Raw genomic sequence first — 25,784 nt, forward strand, 5'->3', positions numbered from 1 at the left:
GAAGTGCTTATCGAGCTTTTTGTATACCACACTTTATGATGCTTAAAGTTACAATAATGCATGTTGCACATTGTCTAGCTAAGCAAATAATTATATTAAAAATTGACTTACTGTTAGGTCTTCGCATCTATCACCTCTATATAAAACAAATATTTAATATTTATTTTCTCTCTTATGTCTCGTTTCTGTCTCTCTTTTTTTTCTCATTGTTCTATGTATTTTTCATCACATCATTTATTTATTACATTCTGCTCTTCTCTGTCTCAGTCTTCTTAGTACTATTAGTACATATTTTTGTGGAAAACCAAACGTCACCAAAACCATCCAAAACCCTTTTTCGAGGAACTTCCATTGTTGTTGTTTCAAAGAAGAGAAGAACTTTTCAGTGCTTTTGCTTCTTCTTTTACTCTCCGTCCCAACGCTATTCTTCTGTTAATAATAGAATTCAGTGTTGTCACTTTGAATTCTATGCTTCTGTTATTAAATTAGTTTAACTGAGTGTTCTGTTTTTCCTCAAACATCACCATGGCGCGGCAAGAAAAGTCGTCTACTTTTGAGAAGAAAATTTTGTCATTAAAAGCTCGAATTCGTTATCTAATCCGCCGCTATGGGGCCCTGACTTTCATTGCTGGTAATTTTAACCAATTGTGCTGTTTTGTTTATGGAAAGTAGAATTCAACATTAACTCTTTCTTCCTAATTTATTTTCAGCATTGCTTGTAAGTTACAAATTTATGGAGATCACGGTGTTGTCAATAATGATGGAATATCTCACAGAGATACTTAAAATGCAGAATCAACGGGTAGCTGCTATTGTCATAAATCTTGGAGATGCTTTATCATCTCTCTTTTTCGTTGTTGTTTCTCTAATCTCGCAAACGTACACGGGTTCTTTCACTATGATCACATTGTGCGCTGCAGCTTCCATCGAGGTACATAAATTCTCAGTTCTGTATTATTGTTAGAATGAGGAGATAAAAGAAATTTAGTAGGGCGGGTAACGGTATATTAAAAATATAGTTTTGGAGATGGCTCGTACCTGGATAAATTTATATTAATTTTTTTATGTGGTAATAAGTGGTATTTGCTTATTTATAATCTTAATCTATCATTTCTACAACTCTTTTTGATAATTTTGGTTTTTTTAATCTTTAGAATTATCTATACTTTTAGACACAAGATATATCTATTGTTTTCAAATCTAGTATAATATCTTAATTTCTAAAATTTACTTTTTCTTGTAATCTTCAGAGATTCATATCAAGACACTTCCCTTAGTGTAAATTTCAGCAACTCCAAACGTAAATTGTAAATGGTCAAATTGGACTTTTGGCAGTGTCCTTTTGCTATCTTTTGTCTCATAGCACTCAAGTTCAATTATTTTTATTGATTTTGTACTTTTTGGTAAATTGCGATAATTTTATTGGACTTTTGACAGTGTCCTTTTGCTATCTTTTGTCTCATAGCACTCAAGTTCAATTATTTTTTTTGATTTTGTACTTTTTGGTAAATTGCGATAATTCTTTAATTATTGATTACTTTTTATTGACGGAATAAAAAACTCTAATTTATAAATAATTTTTATCGATAAATTTTAAAATTTAAATTACCAACAAATACTTTAATGTAGACAATGAATTAGTATGTTATATCAATCTCAAATTAGAATTTCTAGTATCAATGGATATTTCTGTGTAATGTACATTATGATCAATTTTTTCGTAAATTTTATTAGTAATTTAAAATTTCAAAGAAAATTTTTCATTGGTCATTCGTCAAGTATTATGAGATTATTTTATATATTAAAGCGAGATGCGTGAAAAGAAGAAAAAAAAATAAGAGAAGGAGAAAGAAGAGGAAGAGAAAGAGGAGAAGGAGAAGGAGAAGGTGTGACTTCAGTGGAGACACATTGGGGGTGGAGGTGCAACACAACGTGATGCAATAATGACAATGGTATGGCACTGGTGGTAGCGCAACAATATGGTGACACGATAGAGATTCGATAGTGATGGCGGTCGGAGTTGAAAAGGTGGGGTGGTAGGAAGAGAAAGAGAAGGAAGAGGAGGAGAAAGAGGAGGGAACTAAAGGCGATGATGACAAATATGTCAATGACAACGACGTGGAGGCATGATAAGAAAGAGACAATGAGGATGAGGAGTAGAGGAGGAAAAAGATAGAAAAGAAGAAAAAAAATGAAACATAACAAGAATAAAAAGATACAAATGAAACATTTGCCGAAAATTTTTACCAACGACTAGAAACCATCAATAATTACTAACTAATATTTATTGATGAATTTGTGATCACCGGTAATTATCGACAGATTTTAAGAGCCATTAGTAAAATTTATTGACAATCATTTTACTCATGAATTTTTGGTTGTTGTTGAAGGTGTGGGGAAAACACTAGATGGGGTTTGAATAATGTTTTCATACTTTTTTCGCAACCTGCTAGATAATCATGATGTTCTTAACACTTAGTGAGCTGATTGAACTTTAGACAACAAACGTTATTCCATAAAGATTGTTTGCTTAGCCAACTCAACGTATCAGAGTTAAAATATGGCAGTAACCTTAAATGAAGTGACACACAACCTTAAATGAAGTGACACACATTGTCAGAGAGAGCGCATAGGAGAAGTTAACTAGACTACATCGTTTATCAACAAAACAAAACATATAAAATATATACTGGTTTACCTGTTAGAGCTACGTCGAGTTCTCCTTTAAGTTAACTTAGAGGATTTCATTAGATATTCAATGAAGTACATTAGAGTTTAACTCACTCCTGATTGCGTAGTATTATTCACCACTCCTGGATTCCCTAGACGCTCTCAATACAATTGAGAAACATTGTCTAGTTTAGTTTCTTCTACTTCTGATTGCGTAGTATTGTTCACCACTCTTAGTATCCCTAATCAGCGAATAACCTCTAGTTACCCTATATCAGTTGAATATTCACACTACTCCTGGTACTCAGCTACCTTGCTAATATTTCTTTGAGTATTCACACCACTCCTGATACTCACCAACCCTGCTGAGATTTCCTTGAGTATTCGCACTACTCTTGGTACTCAACAACCCTGCCAAGATTTCCTCGAGTTAGCTCACTCTTGGTTGTGTATTATTCTTAACCACTCTTTGAATCCTTGATCAATGAATAAAATTTAGTTACCCTAGATCAGTTGATTATTCGCACCATTCCTAGTGCTCAATAACCCTACCGAAATTTCCTTGAGTTCCACCCACTCCTGGTTGTGTAGTATTTTTCACCACTCCTAGTATCCCTGATCAACGAATAACCTTTAGTTACCCTAGATCAGTTGTGTATTCTGACCACTCCTAGTACTAGACGAGCTCGCCTAGATTTCCCCAACTTCTCTAATTTAAGTTGTAACTGTTTTGATTCTCTCCAAAATTGCAATCATAGATTGCTTACAAATCGTTCAGACCTCAACTCTCACAGAGAGGATATTCTACAATACAAAGAAGTCTAAACACTCACAGGTGTTTCTCTCATCTCTCTTTTTCTCTCCTTACATAAGTAAGCATATAATACAATGAAGTACTAGAGGCATACTTTACTTTGCTCTTTCTCTCATTATCTCTTATTACAAGCACAAGAAAATATTACAATGAAGCTTGAGAGATTTTCTTCTATATGTCACTCTTTCACTCTTTTTTCTTTAAGTGGATATTCTGCTGAAGTTTGAGAGTGTTCTTCTTTTTTTGAGCTCTTCTCTTTCTCCTTTTTCTTAATAGTATGAATTTAGCATTAATAGCTTAAAGACATTTCCTCACTGCATGGATGATGAGATATCTTTATATATATCTTCACATTTTTTCTCCTCTTCATCATCATTTTTTTTTTCTTTTTGTCGTCTATTTATACACCTTGTTCATATAGTTGTTAAGACAATGCTTGTCTTGATTTGATAATATGACCATGTTTACAAAGCTTGTCTTGAGATTTGTTGTCTTCTGGCTATTGGTGTAGGTGCATCCATAGGATGGTGCAGACTTGTTTTTCAAATCTTTTTATCAAAAGTAGTCTTGTCTTATCTATTTAGCACAACTTTTGATAATCTGATTAATGCTTTTTTTGTCTTTTTCTCAACGTTCATTTTGATGTATATGAACATTTGTAGTGATTGTTCGACACAAGATAGATAAGTATATAACAAGTATGTTTACTTCTTTTTAATTAATCTTTTAAGTCTTTTAATTATTTGTTTAAGTTTCGTAATGTTTTTGTGTCTACTAGATTTCTTGTTTTTGATTAATGGTTTTGTGATTTGTTTTGACATGGTAATTATGTCTCGGTTTTTTAGAGGAAGAACATTCCGTGAATATCTTTCTTATTACCTACTATTGATCTGATCGAATTTTGGTGTGCGATCAGTTCATCAGATATCCTATTTGTTGTTTTTGAACATTAAGCACTAAATGACATTTAATGCTTGCTCAGATCAACAAAGTTCTTTTTCATTTCCTATCGTTAGGTAGCATTTTACGATTAAGCTATTTTCTGAAGATACTAAGCGTATCAAGATACTTCATCGTTAGACGAGGTACTTGATAAGCTCATGGTATCGTTTAGTTAAGTAAACAATTCTTTTGGTTTTGTCTCTTTTTAGATAGATAACATTTAGCTTGTTTAAGCTTTCTTTAATGTTTTGATTTTTATGTCTTTTAAGATATTTTGTCAAAGACATCGTCTCGACCTGTTATGTTTTCGAGAGCTATGTTGAAGACCTTTTTTAGGTATGATCAGCATCAGGTGTTTAGCTTCAACTCTCTTAGAAGCTTTAGACACAACATCATTTAGTCATGCGTCTAGGTGTTTTAACCTAAATGATTTTCTATTTGCTAAGAACTTAAGTGTTTTCTTAAGGTTTTCTATGTTGGGAATTTTGGTTCTAGGTTTTGTGTGTTTGGGGTTTAGGCTCTTAGTCTTTTGTTTCCACCCTTAGTTATTTGTCTTCGGCTAGTGTGTCAAGCTTTTCTTCTGATTTCCTTAGCCAGTTTTTCTATGTTCAATCCTTTTTCCTAGACGATCATCTGCATCTTTTGGGTATGTTGTTTCTAGCTTAGAGTTTTGTTCTAGTATTTCAGGCCTTTTGTTTTCTCTCTAGTTTTTCTCTATTCAGTTTTTCTAATTTAATGCATTCTATCCTAGGATTGGTCTTAGGGTTTTTTCCTTGTGTTTGGTTTTCAATGTTCTTTCTTAGTGTTTGATGTTTGTTTCCTATCTTGAGGTTGGTTTTCTAACTTGGGGCTTTCTATCCTAGTATGTTTGATGTTTGTTTTCTATCTTAAGGTTCATCAGCTTGGAGTTTTCTATCCTAGTGTGTTGGAGATGTTTATTTTCTATCTTAGTGCGTCTGACCTAGTTGGTTTGCTAAGTGTTCTTCTGGTTTAGAGTTAGCTTTCCATACACAAAGACTTCTTTGTTAGTTTTCCACACATAGAGACTTCTTCGTTTCATGTTATTTAGTTAGACTTCCAAACCAAGGTTTTATTAGACGAGTTTTTCTTGTAGTGAGCTTATCGTATCCTGATAGTTGCTAATCCATCGATAAACTCGAATTACCCACGAAAAATTTAGTTATTACTAACATATTATGTATGTCAATAATATTCAATTTTCTTATGGTGGTTAAGTTATATTTAAACATTTTGGGATTTGTTTCTTAATTGCTGACAATATTCTTTGCCATTATATATAGCTAACTTTTTGTCATAATAGATGATAGTAGAGTCATAATGTAGTTTCTCTCATTTTTTTTTCAAGTATTCTTCTATTATATATTGTCCAACTTGTAGTTTTTTTTAGCTTCCATGTACTTTTCTTCGAATACTGATTGTGCTAGACTTGTAGAATTTTTTTAGCTTCAGTGTACTTTGCTTCGAATATTGATTATGCTATTGTTGCTTGTATTTGTGCCAAGGAAAAAAGTCTCAATTGAAGTGCAATAACCTTAGGTAATCTTCATGTAATCTATCATTGTTATCCAACCACTACTAGTGTAGCCCAACAATCTTGAGTTTGTCATAGTTTTGTATCATATAGCAAACTCTCTTACGATAGTAATGTACTTTTAATTGCCAAAGTTTGAGGTTTCTTGTGTCATGAACACAAGAGAACCATAAGACTCTGTTGAGGAAAAATGACTACTACTTGCTAGTGAAATAAGATTTTATTAATAGTCAAACAAGGATAGTATCAAATAAGATTTTATTAATAGTCAAATTCAAACAAGGATAGTATCAAATAAGATTTACATGAATAAAATTTTATTAATATAAATAAACATACTTACTGTTACAAATAAGGTGCTAAGTACACTTGTTTTTTCTTCGTTTTGAAAGGCCTCTAAAATGTACTTTTGCATCTTTTCACCTTTATTCCCAACTCCGGGAGTGGTAACAGGGTTAATAAATCCATAAACGTGATCAATCTTCCTCTAAATGCTCAACCAATGTAAATACCTTAAACATTAAAAGTGAATAGTGTTAGAATAACATATTAAATATATTCTCATTTGTTACTAGATGCTTTATTTGTGACTTTAGGTGGCATTTGTAACTTTATAGGAAAAAGAGATATCTTTGTTGCCAACATACTAAGTTCTTCTATAATTGTTTGTTGCGACGATTGTGGCGATTGTGGTGGTTGTGGTACTAATTCATTAACATCTTCCTCCCTATGTACTCCAATTTGGTATCCATTTTTATAAATTTATATAAAATTAGTACACAGTTACCAATAAAAACAACAAAGTGCGAAATTAAAACAATTACTTCCTTTATAATTGGTTTTGATAATCTAATTTGCCAAAGGATAAAATTCTCAAGAGCTTGCCTCACTGTCTCAACCTCCTAAGTGGGCATAGAGACTCAAGTAGTGGCTTCTCAAACATCTACAACCACCACCCTCATTATATCAATTGTGATGGTTTCATGGTGTATGGTTAACCCTAATGTATACATTTTACCTAATTTCAACAAATAATATTTGTAAAATATATTAAAGAATATAATTAAATAATCATGAAAACAATATAATTAGACAAATTACCTAAGGCCACCAAGCACTTTAGGGCATCATCATTGAACAACTTGTAGTCTGGATCAATAGTGGGAGAAGCTTGTCGAGGGGAAACATAAAACCTCCCATTTGTGCTTATACAAAGAAGAGATGATTGAGGGGGATTCTTAGGCTCTGTCTTAAGGGAGAGGCTAACTCTACTCGTACTTTTGCTGACAACTATGCTAGCCTATTAGAGTACTCCTTCTTCTGTTGTGCCTGTATATCATCATACTCCTTTTTCATCTCGCTGATCTCATCCTTTTTCTCTTGTTTGATTTGTTCTCTAATATTCTTGAGGACCTCCTCAAAGATAAGGGCTTTACTATGCTGACTTGATGAAGGACCAAAGAATTGACGGATGCCAAAATATTTTCCATAACCAATATGTCCTCATGGCCTTCTGAAGTGAAGGTACCCTGTGTGCTCTACTCCACCAAGTCATCCTACGACCAAAAATTTCAAGTTAAGTTAACCAAATTTGTGAGATCATATGTTTTTAATTTATGAAATTATAATACGCCTAGTTATGCATGTTATTTCGTCATATATGTACTCTCTTGTTGGCTTCTGATGAGCTCTCTTCCATGTATTATGGCAAGGAGGATGGTTTATGATACTCATATCGGAGACCCTACTAAGATTAGAGGCAACAACCTCTTTCATTATTTTCTACTCCAATTTCTCATAACCTCCACCAGGCAATATATCGGGGTGGAGATTAGTCTTTTTTATCTTCTAGGAAACTCTCCTCTTAGCCTATGAATAAAAGGTATCCAACATAGTGATGACCGACAACCTCAAAACTGCTAGAGCGGAGAAGGAAGAAAAAGAAAAACGCAACAGAGTAAAGAAGAAAATCAACATGGTTTTGCATATTTTGGCTTTTTAAACAGGATATTCAACGGTGGTTTTGTAGTACAATAATCATTTTCCATCCTATCACCACCTTTAGTAATTGTTTTATAATATAATCGTCATTGTTTCCTTTCTATATTGATTTTTGACCATGGTTTTGTATTTCAATTGTCATTGTTTTCCAAAGAAAAATATCTTTTTAACAACTTTTTTTGACAATTTTTTTACAACAACCTATGTGGCAGTTTGTGATTGGTCTGTTTCAAATATACATATCAATAAAATAATGACATAGTCTATTGTCAAAAAGTTGTTAAAAAAAGTTGTTAACATATCATAGTCCTTTTGCAAATTTTGAATATTTGGCGACTTTTTTCTTTCTAAATGTCATTAAAAAAGTTTAATTTAATTATAACATTGCCAATGCATCTTACTTATGATGGTTACGGTCAATTGTTGTCATAGACTTTTACTTTCTAAGGTGACTTTTAACTAAGACTAAATATAGTTGAAGATAAAGTAATGATTCTTTAACACACCTATATTTTTTACATTCATTTGACACTATCCTTGTTCACTTTTTCCTCTTTTCTTTCTTGAAATAATACAAAAGTTTACACTTTTATGATTATTTTACCCTTGTAGTCTGTGTCAAATAAATGTAAAAGTGTGTCATGGTACCATTACTCTTGTGGATAGAGTAATGATTCTTTGACACACCTATAGTTTTTACATTCATTTGACACTATCCTTGTTCACTTTTTCCTCTCTTCTTTCTTGAAACAATACAAAAGTTTACACTTTTATGACTATTTTACCCTTGTAGTCTGTGTCAAATGAATGTAAAAGTGTATCATGGAACCATTACTCTTGTGGATAGAATAATGATTCTTTGACACACCTACATTTTTTACATTTGACACTATCCTTGTTCACTCTTTCCTCTCTTCTTTCTTGACACAATACAAAAGTTGATATATATAGGGTTTCTAAATATAGTTACTAAATGTCAGGGTTTAATGCTTCTATGGACATCTACATTGCCTGTACCTTCAGCTATTGGTTCGGCCTTTGCGGCCATAGTCTTCCTTGGAATTGGAAAAAGTGGTCAAAAGCTTTCAGAAAATTTCCTCGAGTATCAGTTTGAAGAAAAAATTAAACCAAAGAAACAAGGGGGAAAAGATGGAAGCACACAAGACAGAAATGAGAGAAGCCTCGGACACACAATTTTTGTTAATATCTGGTTGTTCTTTCCACTGGTTGTTGGATATATCATAACAGTTTGCCTTGATTTCGTCTTCTATGATGCAACACTCGAGGAACTATTCAGATTTTCTGCACTTCTCATGGGAGCGACTCATCTGTTGTTCCTCATCGGTTCTTTGGGTTATAGCCGCCAAGAATTACCCGTGGAAAGCGATCTAAGCAAGATCCATAGAATCTTCATCACAGCTTTACGGAAACTGAGTTTAAAATATCCAACCTCATCGAATTCTTATTACTGGAAGGGCTACAAGCAGCAACACACGTATAATCATGGTGAAGGAGTAAGGTTATTGCCACGAGTTCCACGGCTATTCAGGTGGTTGGACAAAGCGGCCATAGTTAAATCAGAAGAAGAAGAAGATTCAAGACATCATAGAGAGAGTATTGATACGCAAGAAAAGAAAAAGAAGATTTGCACTGTGAAGGACGTGAGAGATGTCAAAAGCCTTGTTCATATAATTTACCTTGGCCTTACCATCTTTCCTTATAGTTTACTCATTGCCTCTGGGGACACTTTCTTTGTTGCCCAAGCAAGTGAGTTGAAACCAGTTATGAATAAAAGAGGTAACGATATCTCTATTCTATTCTTGATCCAATCCGTGGCGACTGACATGTCAGAGTTTACTTGTTTTCTCATCAGTCTTCCCTTTCGAAAGAAACAAAAATCAAGAGTAGCGAGATTCATTTGGGAAAGAAAAGCAGCGACAATCATGAGGATTGGATTTGGCATTACGTGTGCAGTAATATGCGGCATCATAGCATGGCAAGTGGAGATTCGCAGGTTGTCGTCAAAGTTGAAAACCACAGTGGCTTTGGTTCCGCAATTTGTGTTACTAGGAATGACAGAGGGACTTGTTGATGGGGGAATAGAAAGATTATTCGATGACCATGTAGCGAAATCGTTGTCGAATTTTGAGGATTCGTTTAGTGAGTTGATGGTTGGTGGTGGAAAACTTCTGATTATACCAATTGTGTGGATTTTCAGCGGGTGGATCAAGGAAACAATCGACACTAGCCATTTGGACAGGTATTATCTGATGTTGGCGATAATGAACGCTGTGCTGCTTCTAGCTTTTGCGTACTACTCCGTTACCTATGCATACAAGGAAGTGTGTCCCGAAGATGAGAAGGTGACCACAGAGGAAAGAGTGGATCACTCACATCAACCAGACTCAGAAGACACCTATCAGGAAAATACTCGCCCATTGAAAATGGGAAAGAGTGGATCATTCCCATAACAATTGTAGTGTTCGGGAAAATACTTTTTGTTTTCTAATGTAATATTAGTTATCACAAGTGAATGTTCACTTTATTGAAAATGTCATCGACCAAAACACCTTATTCATCTCTGTCCACAAGGGAATCAAAGTACACAAATGAATTGTCGTCTATTTCATGATTGAATCCTCGATGATAAGGAAAAAATATTAGTTGTATATCATTGTCGTCTTGGACATTCCTCATTTCTTGTTATAAAACTTTTGTTTTATTTGTTTATGGATTTGAATTTGAATATACAAAATCTTGTTTATGAGGCTTTTGAATTGACGAAATGCAAAAGCATTCTATCTTTTCCTACTTGCAATAATCTTTTATATATGGTTGATAGTGACGTGTGAGGTCCTTCTAATGTTTCAAATATTTCATATTTTAGGAGCTAAATGTTGCAAACCTGAAGTTAGTTTTATTGTTATGAAATTTGTTTCGATATATTAAAAATCAATTTGGGGTTGTTATCAAGAAGTTTAGGTATGATAATGCTAAGGATTATTTTAAACACTAGACTCTTTTTCAAAACGAAGGTATAATTAATGAATTTTCATGATACTCGAACCAAATGGAGTTAGTTGAATGAAAAAATGAACTTCTTTTAGAACAAATAAGAGCACTCGTCTTTCAAAACAATGTTCCGAAAATATTTTGAAGAAGTCATTGTCAATCACTACACAAAAAACATATTACCAACTGTGAAAATTTGTTAGAAACATTAAAAATCCGACTTAACTCACTACAAAAAAAAAGTTATTTAGAGGAGGTTTTTTTTTCGATTTGTGGGGGTTTTCACCCTCCGCAAAATAAATTTCGGGGGTTTTTCAAACCGCCGCAGTTTGAGTCGCCACAAACTATCTGCGGGGGTTTTTTGCGACCCCTGGTATCGCGTTCAATTTGCGGAGGTTTTTCTGCGGAGGGTAAAAACCTCCTCTATTACTGACTATTAATTTGTGGGGGGTTTTAACCTCCTTTATTTTCAACTATTTGATCACAAAAGTTTTCTATATTTTTTGTCAGTTTTTTTATTTGATGATTATTAAAATATATAAAATCGTTTTTTGTTTAATAATTATTAAAATATATAATAACTACCTATTTTCACCAATTTCTTTCTTTTCTTCTTTTTTTTAATTTCAAAATTAAGTAATTTTTTTTTAAATTATTAAATACCAAACAAATATGATTCCTCTGAATAAAAAATTGATACCATAGAACTTAAACCCCTGAGTAGGAAGGAATTTAGAAAAATAAATTGAGAAACAATTGTATGTTACAGAAGGATAGGCTAGAAGCCAATGTAATCCTATTGCAGAAATAGTTACAAAGAAAGAAATGTTACCCAATTCATAATAAATTCCTAAAGGTTACTTCCATCAAATGATTGTCTTGTTCCCAAAGGAGAGTCTGGCTCATTTGCATCACGAGCTTACTGAAATAATATAAATTCTTTCACAAGCTCTGGAGGACAATATTTGTCACTCTCGGCTCCAAGTATAGCAATTGGAGTATCAACAGCTGCATGTTAGACCAATTTATAATTAATCTTTTCTACATAAAAATATCAATCACCAGTTTGTGAAGAGTAAACATAAAGCAGGCTTTTAAAACAATTCATTGTCATTGCAGGTATTCCTCATCTTTCAGACAAAGTTTTTAGTTAGCCAGTTACAATTACAATTAAATAGCACACTCTGGTTTTACTGAGAAATAGCTTTCTGCAGAATATTCTTTCTATCAAATGAAATAGCTTTCTGCTCAAAATATTCTTTCTGCAGGTTTACAAAATGTTTTTTCATGAAAAAAATACCAAACATGCAGTAAATGTATATGACTATGTTATGATAATATAACAGTAGAGGTCAATGTAACTTTAGTATTTCCAAAAATTAAAAGAAAAGAAAGATAAAGGAAAGAGAGTATTATAAATAACAAAGGCAACTCTTAATAGTTAATTATACAATTGCAGTTACAGGGAAAGAATATATTAAGGAGAAAAAAAATCTAAACATTGAAAATCCATACCCTTGAAGTCATCCACAGAGACAAATGATGGATGCAACAGCACTGCTGTTTGGATCAGTCTGGATTTGGCAAGTTCAACCACGACCTTAGCTGAGAGAGAGAGAATAGATTTAGTGGATTCTATGAGCTCAATTACGAACTTAGTTTCTCTTAAAAGGAAGGAGGAGATGCACAGAAAACAATTAGTACTCACCACCCCAACAAAAACCAACACCAGCGATTGCTGAAAACCCTTTACTTTTTAAGGCTTCAATTACGGGTTTTGAACCTTCAGCACCTTTCTCCTATTAATATATATATATATATATATATATATATATATATATATATATATATATATATATATATATATATATATATATATATATATATATATATATATATATATATATATATATAACAGGTAAGTATTATAGAATGTCACCATTTTATATTTTTGATTTCAGACAATCAACAAATTAAAACAGTCTCAAAATAATAAGAACTAACCACGGGTCCATGATCTTTTAACCAAACAGGTAAGTTATCGAGAGAACCATCAGGCTTATAGGGGTCACCCTCCAAGAGGTCAGGAACAACCACATAATACCCAGCAGCTGCAACTTTGTCAGCAAGTTTACTATAAAATGTAGCAAACTGGACACAGAAAACAGACATGAAAATTGACCATTTAAAAGTGGCGCTTCATATCCTGCAAAAGAAAACCGGAGCATGCCAAGTTAAAATAAGATTTTGGATTTTAAATCTTTCCTTCCTTCATTATCATATATGCTTTCAACGCACCCAAGGTGGTTTGAACTTGGGATTCTAAATTCATGTACTTTTGTTCCCACTTATTAGAAGATGTTTCAAGCCCACTTATTAGTTTGTATTTGACTTAATATCACTCTGCACACTCTCACAGGTCTCGTAGACTCATGCTTAGAAATGATTCTTCATTATTTAATTGTTAAATGGCTTTCTGGTAGTAAACTAAGAAAAAAATGTGAAACAAAACAGCAATGATCTGTCAATGATCTGTCAATGTAACTTTGTAAGTACCTAAACTACACTAACACATATCTGTCAATGATCTAATAACTGATAATTAACTTTGTAAAATTTACAAGTTCATCTCATGCAATCAGATTCAAGAAAATCAATTCTGAAATAACAACAGCACATATGAATGATAATCTATGTCATCCAGCCAAATACATTGCACATATGAATTAGTTAGGATCTTATTACCTTTCCAAATGAGAGAACGAGCTAATAAAGAGTCACAATTCAGAAAAGGTAACTTCTTCTTAACCTGAAACTGAGAAATCAAACATGTGGTACATATCATCACCTTAAGAAATCAACCATGAGTCAATTATACACAATCATATAACAAAAGATACAAAAAGTAAAAGTTGTTAGTACCTGTCCTCTTTATAATAATATAGAAAATGCTTTCTCCATGTAAGGTAAAATCATATACACAAAACGTAGTTCTGAATTGTGAAAAGTATAAGGACTATATACACTAGCACAAATATATTCATTTATTTTATATATTTCATTTATTCATAATATTGTAACTTGAACTAAGTGAAGCGCAAGCAAAGTTCAAGAGAGTGGAACAATGTAGAAGACACTCTAAATATCATGTTGAAGCACTAGAACGAGAGAAAATGTGAGAAACATATATTGAATTGAACTAAATTTTATTCAATGAATATCATACTTGAATGTTCTGTACAACTTATATTTATACACAACATGTACTGTTGTACAAGAGATTTAAAACTAATAATGATTGACCATTGACCATAATTGACCACTAACTATTAACTTTACACTAACATTATAAAAATTTAAACTTATTAAAAATCCCAATAATTGACTTTCTAATTAATAGTTATTTTTGAGTACTGCAGACAATTTACAATTTTTTTAACTGCTATAGTTATCCACCACTGGTGTCTACAGCTGCATTGACTTTCTAACCTATAATCAACTTTAAGAAGTATATTACAGTGCATAAACATCTTATCATGCAACTGAACTGGTGGAATTGATTGCTTACTTGGGCTGGAAATGAAATCTTAGATGCGAAAGTGATCTTTGTCATATTATATGTCTTCCCTTAAAAAGTTTCCATTATTGCACAAATAAAAAATATTTTTATTTATGATAAAGATCTTGTTCACATAGTCCTTCTAAGGATTCACATGTCACAAAGAGGCAACAAAACAATTACAAGTGAATTGAAAATTAAAAATTACTTGGACTATAAATACATATACATACCAGTAATATTACTGCCAACTATGTTAGAGTTTCTAACTATTCCCTTAACTACCAACTGCCATTAACAATCTTGAGTGTTTTTAAGAACCTTCAAGTGAGATGCGACACAATGCTTAAAAGAGCATGTTTCCACTGGTTCTCAGCTGCAAACTCTAACACAACTTCATAGAAGAAATTGCCCTGTTATCCAATATTATGAAATTTTCAATTGCAAGTTAAGGAATAAAGAACACTTACAATTTGGAGATTAACAACTTTGCATAATAGAAAATTGTTTTTCCAACACAAACTGTTATTGCATTCAATCCACATTATCATCCTAACAGGTGCAATCCGCTTTATCTTTCGAAGCTGCAATCCGCTTTATCTTTCGAATCACATAACGGCAGGATTCAATTTATTCAATGCTAATTAAATGCGATTAAAGCACATAAGAAAAACCAATTCAAGAAACATAACAATGTAAATTCTTGAATTGCTTTCAATCCATACATCCAGGCTACAAGTGAAAAAACTTTTCAAATTATAATTGTTTCTATTTCGTGCTAGCATATATACACTAGCACTAATTAAATAATTAATTAACTTACACAAGTATTGAAACAGTGAAATTAATAATGAGAGTGGTATGCCTATCTTTCCTTCCAATAAAATCTGATTACCCTTAACCAAGAACTCCTCGTTCATGAAAAACATGATTGAGACTGAGAAGAAGATATCCCACTAAAACGTTGCACCAAATAAAAGCACAAAGGGTTGTAGAACGATGTACCTATCGACCATGACGTTATGAGCTCCGTTTTCTGCCAGTCTGCAGAACCATCGTTGCAGCTCTGTCCGCCGACTACGAATCTGAAAGGAAAAGGAAAACACTGGGCAATCTAAAGGAGAAATGAAAGAAGAGGGAGAGAGCGGATGGAATGAAGGGAGAAACTAGGGTTCAGGTGGTGAAATGAAGGGAGAAATTGTCAAAAGATTTTTAGAGGAAAATTAACTTTTAGAAAAATAATGGGTTTAGGCAGAGATGAGTTTTAGATCTGGAGGGAATAAAATTTTAGAAATGCTAAAATGAAACTTAGTCTAAAATTTTTAGAGGGAAAAATGTAAAAGAATTAGAAAATGATGAATAAAAATTAAAGCTATATTGCATCATTGTGAAATTAATTAAAACTTGCGAAAATAATAAAAAGTCTCAATACAACTCAAAACAACAAACTAAAATTCCTCAACATAATTTATTTAAAATAAAATACATGTTTTGAAAACCCCTATAATAATTCCCCACTCCTCTCTCAATTTACACAGCATCAACATCATAACAACATCCTCTATAATATTATCTACTCTTGTATAAATACGATCATCCTAGGTGAAAACCATCACCACAAATGCAAGGGCGAGCTAACAACATCAACATCAAAAAACACATAATAATACAATGATTATAATACAATTATCTAATAGTATATAAGCTCCAAATATAAATCAGTTTCACAACACAAAATACATTGTTAATCCAAACTTTTATCTAGATAAACCATGTCACAACCATTAATCACTATCGCGTTATATGTCGTCTTTCGAACTCTAGGACACAGAACTCGTTCACCAAAATAAAGCCTACGCACCAACGTAGGACTTTCTCGTTCACCAAACCAGGGGCCCATGTACCAATGTGGGTCTTTCAAGTTTACCAAAATAAGGCCTACGCACCAATGTGGGACTTGACTGTTCACTAAAAAACAACTTCCATCAAACAAGGACTTTCTCGTATCACGACTAAAGAGTACTTAAGATGACATATGACCCACTGCCTCAACCACAGTGGACACAACAACATGGTTTATTAGACAACAATAAGGAGAAACAAATCAACCAACACCATAAACACCCTAAACAACTCGACGCACATACTACAATACTTAGCAATCACATCACACAACATAGAAGTAATTTAAACAGCTCAACCTCACCTTCGAAAAAATGCTCAAAGAGGTCGGCCATCACCATAGACAGCTCAGTCAGGTGTTAAAACCCTCAAGCCGACCTAAACCACACTAAAAAATAATTTCTAAAACCCGAAATTGAGGTCTCTAAACAACACCACCATACAACTCGACCAAAACTTAAACAATTCAAAGAACAACTCAAATAGCTCGACCAACCTCACCAAGAGGTCATCCAACATAAAAAAAAACCAAAACAACTCTAAAAATGTCAAAATCCGAGCTCTAGAACCCTAAAACCGATGTCTCAAATAACTTAGACAAATAGCTTGACCAAACCACATACAGCCCAGCCAACACCTCAAACAGCTCGGAGAACATAACTAGGAGGTTGGCCACGGTCCAAAATCCCAAAAGAGAAGTCCCAAAAAACTCAATTATACAACTCGACCAAACCACAAATCCCCTTGCTAACTCCTCAAATTGCTCAGCCATCATCACCAGGAGGTCGGCCAGTATAAAAAACCCTCCCACAACAACCCTAAAAACGTTCGAAACTAAGCTCTAGAACCTTGAAACCGAGGTCTGAAACATCTTGGTCCTGGACAACCCAACCAACTTGGTCAAAAACCATGGATAGCTCGACCACAACTCGTTTAGCCTGGAAAAATGCAACCTAAACACCTTGAACATCCCATAATATATGAAATCATCATAACACGTCAATCCAATCATTAAACATCATGAAAGCAAGTTAGAAAATAAGGCAATCATAAAACATCATGAAAACGTGGATATCTCCTTTGTATGCCACATCCAAAATTTCCCAATCTCCTTTTGCCGACTTTACATTAGTTATTTTCTCAAACTCGATTTATCCACTACATTATACAAAAAATACAAAGCTGATATGTCTTTTTCAATGCAGCAATCTGGGTCATTGTCTGATGTTCATCATCCACTGATTCATTGTACCCATTCTCTACTATGTCCCATACATTTTAGAATCCAAGAAGAACCTTCGTCTACAAAGACCAATTGTTGTAATTGATCTTTTCCGACAATTGTAGCACACTCGTTTCGTTGACTACCTTTGTTATCTTTCTCACAAAACACCCAAACACTTATTGTTTCCCTCACATTATTTGACTCTCCTCTCTCTTTTTTTTTCTTGGTACTCAGAACATAAAGATATGATACCACTTTGTTAAAAACCTCATGCACAAAAGAATAATCTACTTTGTATAATATGCGCTACTTTCATTAAACACGAGCAAGCTATTTAAAATAGTGGTGTACATGCATCTAAACCAATTAGAATAAAAACTTGAAATGCAATAAAAAAACCAGAACAGAAAAGTGTACTAGAATCAAACCAGAGTTATATCCTGGCAAAATAAAAACTAAAACACAAACCAAACTACCCTATGCGACTATGCAATTTTAAAAATAAAACCAAATGAAATTACAAAAACACCCTTTTCTTAATTTAAGTTTATTTAACGACACCCATTTGTCACTAAACTTGTTAATACCACTAGATGATATTATGAATCCTTTAAGTATCATAAACACACGTATTAGAATATTCAAATAATGCATTCACATTCAAATAAGTAAATCACAAAAGAGCGTTTGTTAATATCAAAACTCATAGTGGGCTTAGAGGGTTCACCGTATAAGGCTTAAATAGTCCTGAAAAAGTACTTGATTTTTAGAAAATTTTGGTGGAAAAGGTGTTGCGTATGACTGCCACACATTGGGCTGCTTAGGAGCCTACTTTTATTGAAGATTGGGCTTAAGTTGTTGTTGTTGAAAAGTGTTTTATTGTTGCTGGATTCCTCACCTCGGTGATTTCTCCAATTAGAATAGTATTTGTTGGTGGACAAATTAACTATTTGATTTTGTTGAGAAGAACTTGACCAACTTTTGTGGGATTTGCAACAAAAACTTGTGACATCTACCTACCTCGATAATGTGAAAATTCATGTGTAGCATGATTAGGTGAAGTACATATCCACAAAGAGACGTGACAACTAATTGGAAGTTTGTAGTTCTTGATGATTTTGGTGAAGTACATGTTGTGGTTGGATTATTGCTCCAACAATGAGATTAAGTTATCAATTTTATTTTGTCGTCGTTGTTGGAACACCAAAGCAAAGTTAATTTATACCTAAAGAATACTTCTTACAAGTGTACTTTTTTTCATGGTGAATTTTTGTGATTTGATTGCCATGGTTTCAATCAAACTCCTCGTGGTTAGAATTTTGTTCACAAGAGCCTTTCCACTTGGTGCATCCATCATACTCTTATCTATAAGGGTCAATCCTCATAAAAATATTGGATTAGGAGTTCCTCACTAATTTGATAGTGGGACAACTTGAACATAATACCTTAAATCTCTGCCAATATTCACAAAGAATATCACTATCAAATAATTTATTGCCACAAGTTTGTTTTAATTTTTTTGACAGAAATTGCTCTTGAGGTTGAACACATTTATCTAAAAACAACCTCTTCAAACTCTCCCAAGTATTGGATTTTGGTCCTTCATTTAGAAATATTGAAAATACTTTTCTCTTTTAATGGTTAGGAGCCTGGTTTCTGATGTTTCCAACAGGATATGTTGCTCGAGAAAGGTCGATTACATCTGTAAAAAAATTCATCAGCGCCTGAGGTAGAGAAGTTTTGTAAGTTTGAATTTATTCATGACGCACTAAAATAAAAATATCGTATATTACCATAAAAAAATAGTCATTAACATTGGATATAACTTGTTTTAATTGAAAAGAAAACCACTTGTATAAATATTAAAAGTATATACTAACAATATGCATAAACATTGAAGGCTCTAACATATAAACTCACATTCTGTAGTCTAATATATAATAATATTATGCAAACAATTAAATATATCTTAATTCATAAATAAAAATTACTCTAAAAAATAAGTCTGATGAGCAAACAATTTTTTTCTATTGGTATGTAATAGTTTTTAAGTATCATTTTTACCAACTAGAGACATTTGTTCAACATATTTAACAAATGTAATAGCAATTTCCTTGAACTAATTAAAAGTGATGGGGTAGGGCATAATCAAATAGTGCCGCAGAGAATATCATAGGCACAGAAAGCAACAAAAAGAACAAGAACAGGAAAACCTGTTAGGAAAACGGGTAAAGAAAATAAAGTAACATGAAATGAAAGGTAAAGCCTAGAAGGTTCTTATTCGTCAAGTGTTAAGGGCTAACAAAAACCTTCGTTATCGGCTTTGTTGCTTTTCCAGAAAACGTAGACCACAATGAAGTCATTACAAATTATAAATAATTGTGAAATAAAAAACACAGACATGAATAGTTTCACTCAAACTCTCGTTTGTTAAACAGTGAGAGTGGGAATACAACAATGACGTAGCAACACTAAATTTTATAGCATTATTGTTGTTATAGGATTATATGTGATTAACGAAAACAAATAAAGACAGAAGATGAGTCAATTATTTGTTGAATTGGAAACAAGAAGTGACATTTGTTTGGAATAATCGATGTGCCGGATGACATTTACAGTTAATCAAATTCTTGATTTCTAATCAAACTGTTGAAGAGATTATCCAAGTCACAGCCACCATAGGCACTAGAAAATGCAAGATGAATAATTTACAAAGCAAAAGGGACTTGGAAGTTGTCCAGTTAAAACCTGTCCAACAAGAGTATGATTGATGTGGGTAACATGAGCTTGGTATGGAGAAAAGGTCCTACCAAGATCGAAATTCATGCAAAGAACCTGTGAAAAGTGAGAACAAGGTCATGTGAGAAGGTGAAGAAGTGCATGCAACAAAGGAAGGGATGAGGAAGGGAGTGGGTATGTATGTGTGAAGAAGACGGTGGTTTGTTGGGCACCTGTCTTTTGTCTTACAAATGCTGGCACGTGATGCTCACGGGTCCCCCACGAATGTCTGTCTTCGATCCCTCCAAACTTTTAATCAATCAATAACCATCTTATAGCCTCTCACACTTAGGCTACATTAATGCATGAAAAAAGTTTGTCAAATTTCTAAACTATAACATTAAATGCACAAACACATAGGTGGATGGAACCCTTATGCAATTATCTTTAGCACTATCTAATCCTTTGGTAAATCTAATTGGCAATGGGTCCTGTGCTAGGGTTATGATGTTATCCATTCATACCACAGCTAAGCTTGATGGACCCAACTATTGGTTGAGAGTGAGTGAAGATGAATTGTTGGAAGGCATTAACTCCAAAATTGCCCTTATCTTCCATATCTAAGTGGTACCCACTTTGTATTATAGTTCCCAAAATGGGTCCTCAAAGGGTACCCCACCATCCATTAGGCCACAGTTTGACAAAGGCCTCACTTTGACTACAGAAAATTCTGATTGGGCTTTCCTCAATCAAAATAATTACAATACACTCTTATTCCTTAAGGTAATGGACCTTTAACAACCTAATGTACCCTCAATAGTTTGAAAGGGATTATTGAAAGGCCAGTGATGGCCACATAAATTGAAGTAAATTTTCAAAATGTTCTCATCACCCACCATGACTAATCAAGGTGATGTTATTGCAGGTTGTAGCATTGAATGGACTGATGGGAAATGAAATTTGGGTATTACTGTTATCCCATTATGCCTTTAAATTCCTTAGCTAGTAGTTTGTAGTCACCAGTTGTTTCATTTAGGCGCAATAAATTCTCTCTACAAGGACCAGACCCCATTGCTGCACCAATTTGCACGGAACCAAGTGGGAAGATGATAAGACGGACTATCACTGAGAGGTTCTCGAATTAAATTCACACCTTTTCGCTCAAGGACCATCCTAAGGTTCCATATATGTAAGACTTGCAACAGCATTGTGTAATCAACCATCCTTGGGACCAAAATCACTGTCATTATATAATTCCCTTCCCATTCTAATTGTCCAGTCAGATTTTGTAATAAATTTTTCAGTGCTTTTATCAACTCATTATATATCTATATTATTTTCTCCTTATTTCAAAAATATTTTTCCCTGACAGCTAAGAAACTGTCAAATTTAGAATATGATACAGGTGTAGTGAAAATTTGCTTTTTCTGCAGAATTTTGTTGTGCACGTCTGTGGAAAATGAAACTCAACCAATGAATTGGTTATTTCTAGGCATGATTTCATGAGTAGGCAGAGCTACCAGTGCCCATGTAACAGTGCACAAGTTAAGGGACCGCCATAGTATTATAAAGAATTTCCCAAATAGACATGTCACATGGCTAACAACCTAGCCTACATGATTTCAAGCCTTGAAATATGTATTATAGTAAATCAAAATTGCTATTTCTGCAACATGTTTTATCAATCAAATGTGGAGAGCTTCATGTGGAGGTATATATGACAATCACACCACCAACTCTCGTATCATATACCTTAATTAGAATCTATGAATATGTTAAATGCAGCTATTGTTGCTGATGATTGTTCAAATTGTAAGAGCTTAAGAGATTCTTATTTTCAATACGAAACTTTTCAACACCACCGAATCAGATTTGCCAGAATCCTATATCTTATATATCTGTGTGTTGTCTGTGCTAGGGTGCCAGCGCAAGAAACGCAAGCAACAAAACATTTTAAATTGTGAAATCAATCAAGGTCCGAAATCCAATGCAAGTTGGTGAAATTTCTTATAGGGAAAAAGGATCAAACCATAGTAATATTTGGTTGTAATACGACACAACAATGAGGATTATAGAGAATGGAGCACGTGCTTCTTCAAGAGGATATATTCCATCTCTGACTCCCACATGTCCCTAGCTGTTCATTGCACATTGTGACCGTTTTCTGTTAGCACTGAAAGACGTAATATCATTTTTTGGTGGCAGATCCGTAACCATGTGCACACAAAATTTTTGATTCCCTATTAACCAGAGACAGAGAGAGATTATAGTCAACTTTAAACACGATTATTATTTCTAATATAGTATTAGTAACTGTTAGGTGGGTTGATGTACAAAAGTCTAAAAGTAAAGCATAATCAGAAGCTTTTTTCAATCTCTCCTATCATCAAAATTTAATCCTACTATCTGTAGTATCATAATTGACAGATTTTGAGTATGATCTAACTCAAACGAGAACTATGGTGGGAAGAGGTCAAGTTTGGCACGCATACACGACGCATTAACATTGTTGCATGTTATTAGAATTTAGAATTTACATACAAAGAGGGAAGTAAAGAGGAAGCAAGTGGGCTAGGAGGAGGCATATGGCAGCAAGAACTGAACCTCAGTTCTGAGAATCTCTGACCGAAAACCCGTATATGATTTTTGATGGAAAAAACATGCCGTGAATCAGTGTAACAAATAATGTCTTAACGTCATGTGGCAGCTCCATTTTCGGCGTGTACCGAGGGATGCCCCTATTGCTTCCCTCAAATCAACATGCATTACCCTTTGGTCTCTCTTCGCTCACTCTCACGAACAGACACTAAAATATGTTTTTATTATTATTATTGGATATCTATTGCAACTGCAATTATGTGCAAAAGCCATGCCACAAGGTCCTAGACCATGACTCACCTCACATGCTAGTGTATGCCTAAAGTTAAGCAGCAACCAATTTTCCTTAACCCGACGCGTCTTTGTTAAAAGTTTCTTTCATATAAAAACTCAGTAACTGTGATCTTTATTGGGCCTAGGAATATGAAGAGACGTTGTCAGTTCATAAAGTCACTGACAGTTCCTTTATTAAATTCCTCCCCCTTTTTCAGCACTCACTCTGTTCAACAGAAGAAGGGAATGATTTAAAGTCAACCTCTTCTTGCGCGTCACCTTTGGAGATTTTAGCATAAGTTGCTTGTTTTGGTTGGAAATAGTAGGATAATGGGGAAATTAGCATCCACTTAAAAGAATTATGTAAATTTGCTTATGTTATAGCACGTTATATAGTGCACAGTTTGCTTGAAAATTCTCAACTTGATAACCTCATCCTAAAGATTAAAAGAGAACTTTTCAAAGGAAAAAATGATTAAGCTCGTATCTCCATACCACTAGTTCAGGAAGACACAGAAATTAATGGGATAATCATCGTTTCTTCCACAACTAAAGAAACCAATAGTAGAAATAATGTATCAAAAATGATCCTTAAAAAAAAATTCTTCGAAATAAAAAGATAATTGTAAAGGTCCTAAAGTAACGAGTTTGACAAATTAATAGAGTATTCAAGAAGTTTGATCTGGTTAAGCGAATGCTAGGTAATCGGTAACTCTTTTATAGCATTGCATTAAGAATACATATAATTAAAATGAATCTACATTTTTTTTTAAATTAATTTACCTACTTTTTTTTTAAAACATTTCATTTGAAATAATATCACGTCATATTACTATGAAAAAACTAATATTTAGTGTTAGTTAAAAAGAGACATTAATTAACAAACAAAAAGCTGTCACTAAATACTTATTAGTGTTAGTTTTGTGTCACAAATGTATGTAACACTAAAATCATAAACATTAATTCGATTGCATCAACTAATTTTTTAATTAAATTAGTTTTGCGTCGGTTAGGCCAACTGTTAGACATTTTTATAACTTAAATAAAGGAAATATAAAAAATAATAAGATTAGTGTTTACGGACACTAATTTTATTCATTTTTTCATATGTATTTCTTTTAATAGGATCTCCCTACTACTAAATTAAATAAATAAAAATATTAAAAATATATAATATTATTATTAGCTAAATTGACAATAATCATATTTATTTTAAACATTTATTTAATTTTATTTTTATTATTTGGAATCTTTTTATTCAACACTAACTTAAAAGAATATAAATATTAAAAATAAACAAAAATACTAATATTTATTTTATTTAACATTCAACAAATTAAAGATAACACAAATATTTATTTCATAAAATTTTAAAAATATTTTATGTTTTCTTAACTTTTCTTATTTTAAAAATTAACTAGTGTGTATGAAGCGAGAAATAATTCCAAAATAACACAAATATTTAATTATTAAAAAAGTTTAAAATAGTTTCATCTTTCTTCTTTTTGGAATAAAAATTAATAGTGTGGGTCATATCACAAGTCAACTAAGTCAACATATATGTAATATCACATTTAAAATAGTATTAATACTAAAAAAACTATCATATAGTCAATAAAATAGAATAGTTATAACAAACAGGAGTTATAATGTTTTATTAAAGTTATCTAAACATAATTATAAAATCAAACTTTATATACAAACTCCTAAACCAAAACTGAAAACAAAACTATTGTTCTAAAAGAAACTAAATGTATGTTGCATCTCCTTCGAAAGCTTGCTTTTCAGAGACATCATCACTCTCTACTCACATCTATCAGACGATCATCGTCCAAGAAAAATCAAATACACAAAAACAACCAAACCAAGAACAAAAAAAACAGGGTAAGCTAATAACAAAAGAATCAAACATGGTATTATAATATTTCATCATACATCATATTTTAAATAAAGTACATCAAGCATCCTAATCATGCCAAAGACCTATACTTGACCATCCAGATATAGTATAAATGTCGAGCTATGGCAGTTATACACTTATGGTGGTCTCTACGGGTCTGCAGAGCCAATGCCAATAGGTTTCACTCTACCACATATGAAAGGTTAGTCTATACCGCTTAGGCCATACTAGAAGCACTTAGACTAAGACCTCTTACTACTCTCACCACATGCATTACTCCTCTCAAATTGAGAATGAATGATCATTAGGAAACTCCCAACACTGAGCTTCCTACATTCATACCAACGACATACCCAAACATGTCATAAGATACTGAGCTTCTCCTTAGAAACTCCCAACACTGAGCTTCTCCTTAGAAACTCTTAATCCATCACACTTTGAAACATACCCAAACATGTCATAAGATACACATCAATGCTTAGAAGAAACCACAAATGCCAATAGAATAGAAAACAAAACTTGAAAACCATGTAGATTGGAGTTGAGCAGCACCTCCCTACCGCTGAGCACCATTCTCCTTGCAATTTTGGCGCCTGAGTGCCACCCCTTATAGTCGGG

The 25,784-nt window shown here is 33.1% G+C and overlaps 2 protein-coding genes and 1 long non-coding RNA gene across 6 annotated transcripts; 1 reads left to right on the forward strand and 2 right to left on the reverse strand.

The window, feature by feature from the left end:
• The first annotated feature begins 203 nt into the window (after positions 1-203).
• Positions 204-10,709, forward strand: LOC124840705 (protein NRT1/ PTR FAMILY 5.5-like). 2 transcript variants are annotated; one of them, XM_047316807.2, is made up of 3 exons: positions 204-631; positions 711-931; positions 8,960-10,709. In XM_047316807.2, exons 1-3 carry the CDS (start codon positions 526-528, stop codon positions 10,448-10,450), a joined length of 1,818 nt encoding a protein of 605 aa, XP_047172763.2. In that variant the 5' UTR covers positions 204-525; the 3' UTR covers positions 10,451-10,709. The 2 variants fall into 2 exon arrangements, with proteins under 2 accessions (XP_047172763.2, XP_047172754.2); XM_047316798.2 differs by lacking the exons at positions 204-631; positions 711-931 and adding an exon at positions 4,558-7,553.
• A 1,005-nt stretch (positions 10,710-11,714) lies between these two features.
• Positions 11,715-15,778, reverse strand: LOC148190756 (endo-1,3;1,4-beta-D-glucanase-like). 3 transcript variants are annotated; one of them, XM_088102272.1, is made up of 8 exons: positions 15,556-15,778; positions 15,021-15,134; positions 14,784-14,944; positions 13,737-13,806; positions 12,996-13,197; positions 12,700-12,790; positions 12,507-12,596; positions 11,715-11,999 (listed from the first exon to the last, which is right to left on the reverse strand). In XM_088102272.1, the coding sequence occupies exons 5-8, from the start codon at positions 13,161-13,163 to the stop codon at positions 11,911-11,913; spliced, it is 438 nt and encodes a 145-aa protein (XP_087958398.1). In that variant the 5' UTR covers positions 13,164-13,197; positions 13,737-13,806; positions 14,784-14,944; positions 15,021-15,134; positions 15,556-15,778; the 3' UTR covers positions 11,715-11,910. The 3 variants fall into 3 exon arrangements, with proteins under 3 accessions (XP_087958398.1, XP_087958397.1, XP_087958399.1); XM_088102271.1 differs by lacking the exon at positions 15,021-15,134 and having other exon boundaries at positions 14,784-14,963; XM_088102273.1 differs by lacking the exons at positions 15,021-15,134; positions 15,556-15,778 and having other exon boundaries at positions 14,872-14,987.
• A 3,026-nt stretch (positions 15,779-18,804) lies between these two features.
• LOC148190757 (uncharacterized) lies at positions 18,805-20,700 on the reverse strand. Its single transcript, XR_015783114.1, has 3 exons — positions 20,629-20,700; positions 20,426-20,512; positions 18,805-19,379 (listed from the first exon to the last, which is right to left on the reverse strand). It is a non-coding gene; the product is annotated as an uncharacterized LOC148190757 (long non-coding RNA).
• Between the last annotated feature and the right edge of the window lie 5,084 nt (positions 20,701-25,784).

The sequence above is a fragment of the Vigna umbellata genome, chromosome 11 (assembly GCF_029865625.1).
Source record: "Vigna umbellata cultivar VRB3 chromosome 11, Vumbellata_1.0, whole genome shotgun sequence".
Lineage (NCBI taxonomy): Eukaryota > Viridiplantae > Streptophyta > Magnoliopsida > Fabales > Fabaceae > Vigna > Vigna umbellata.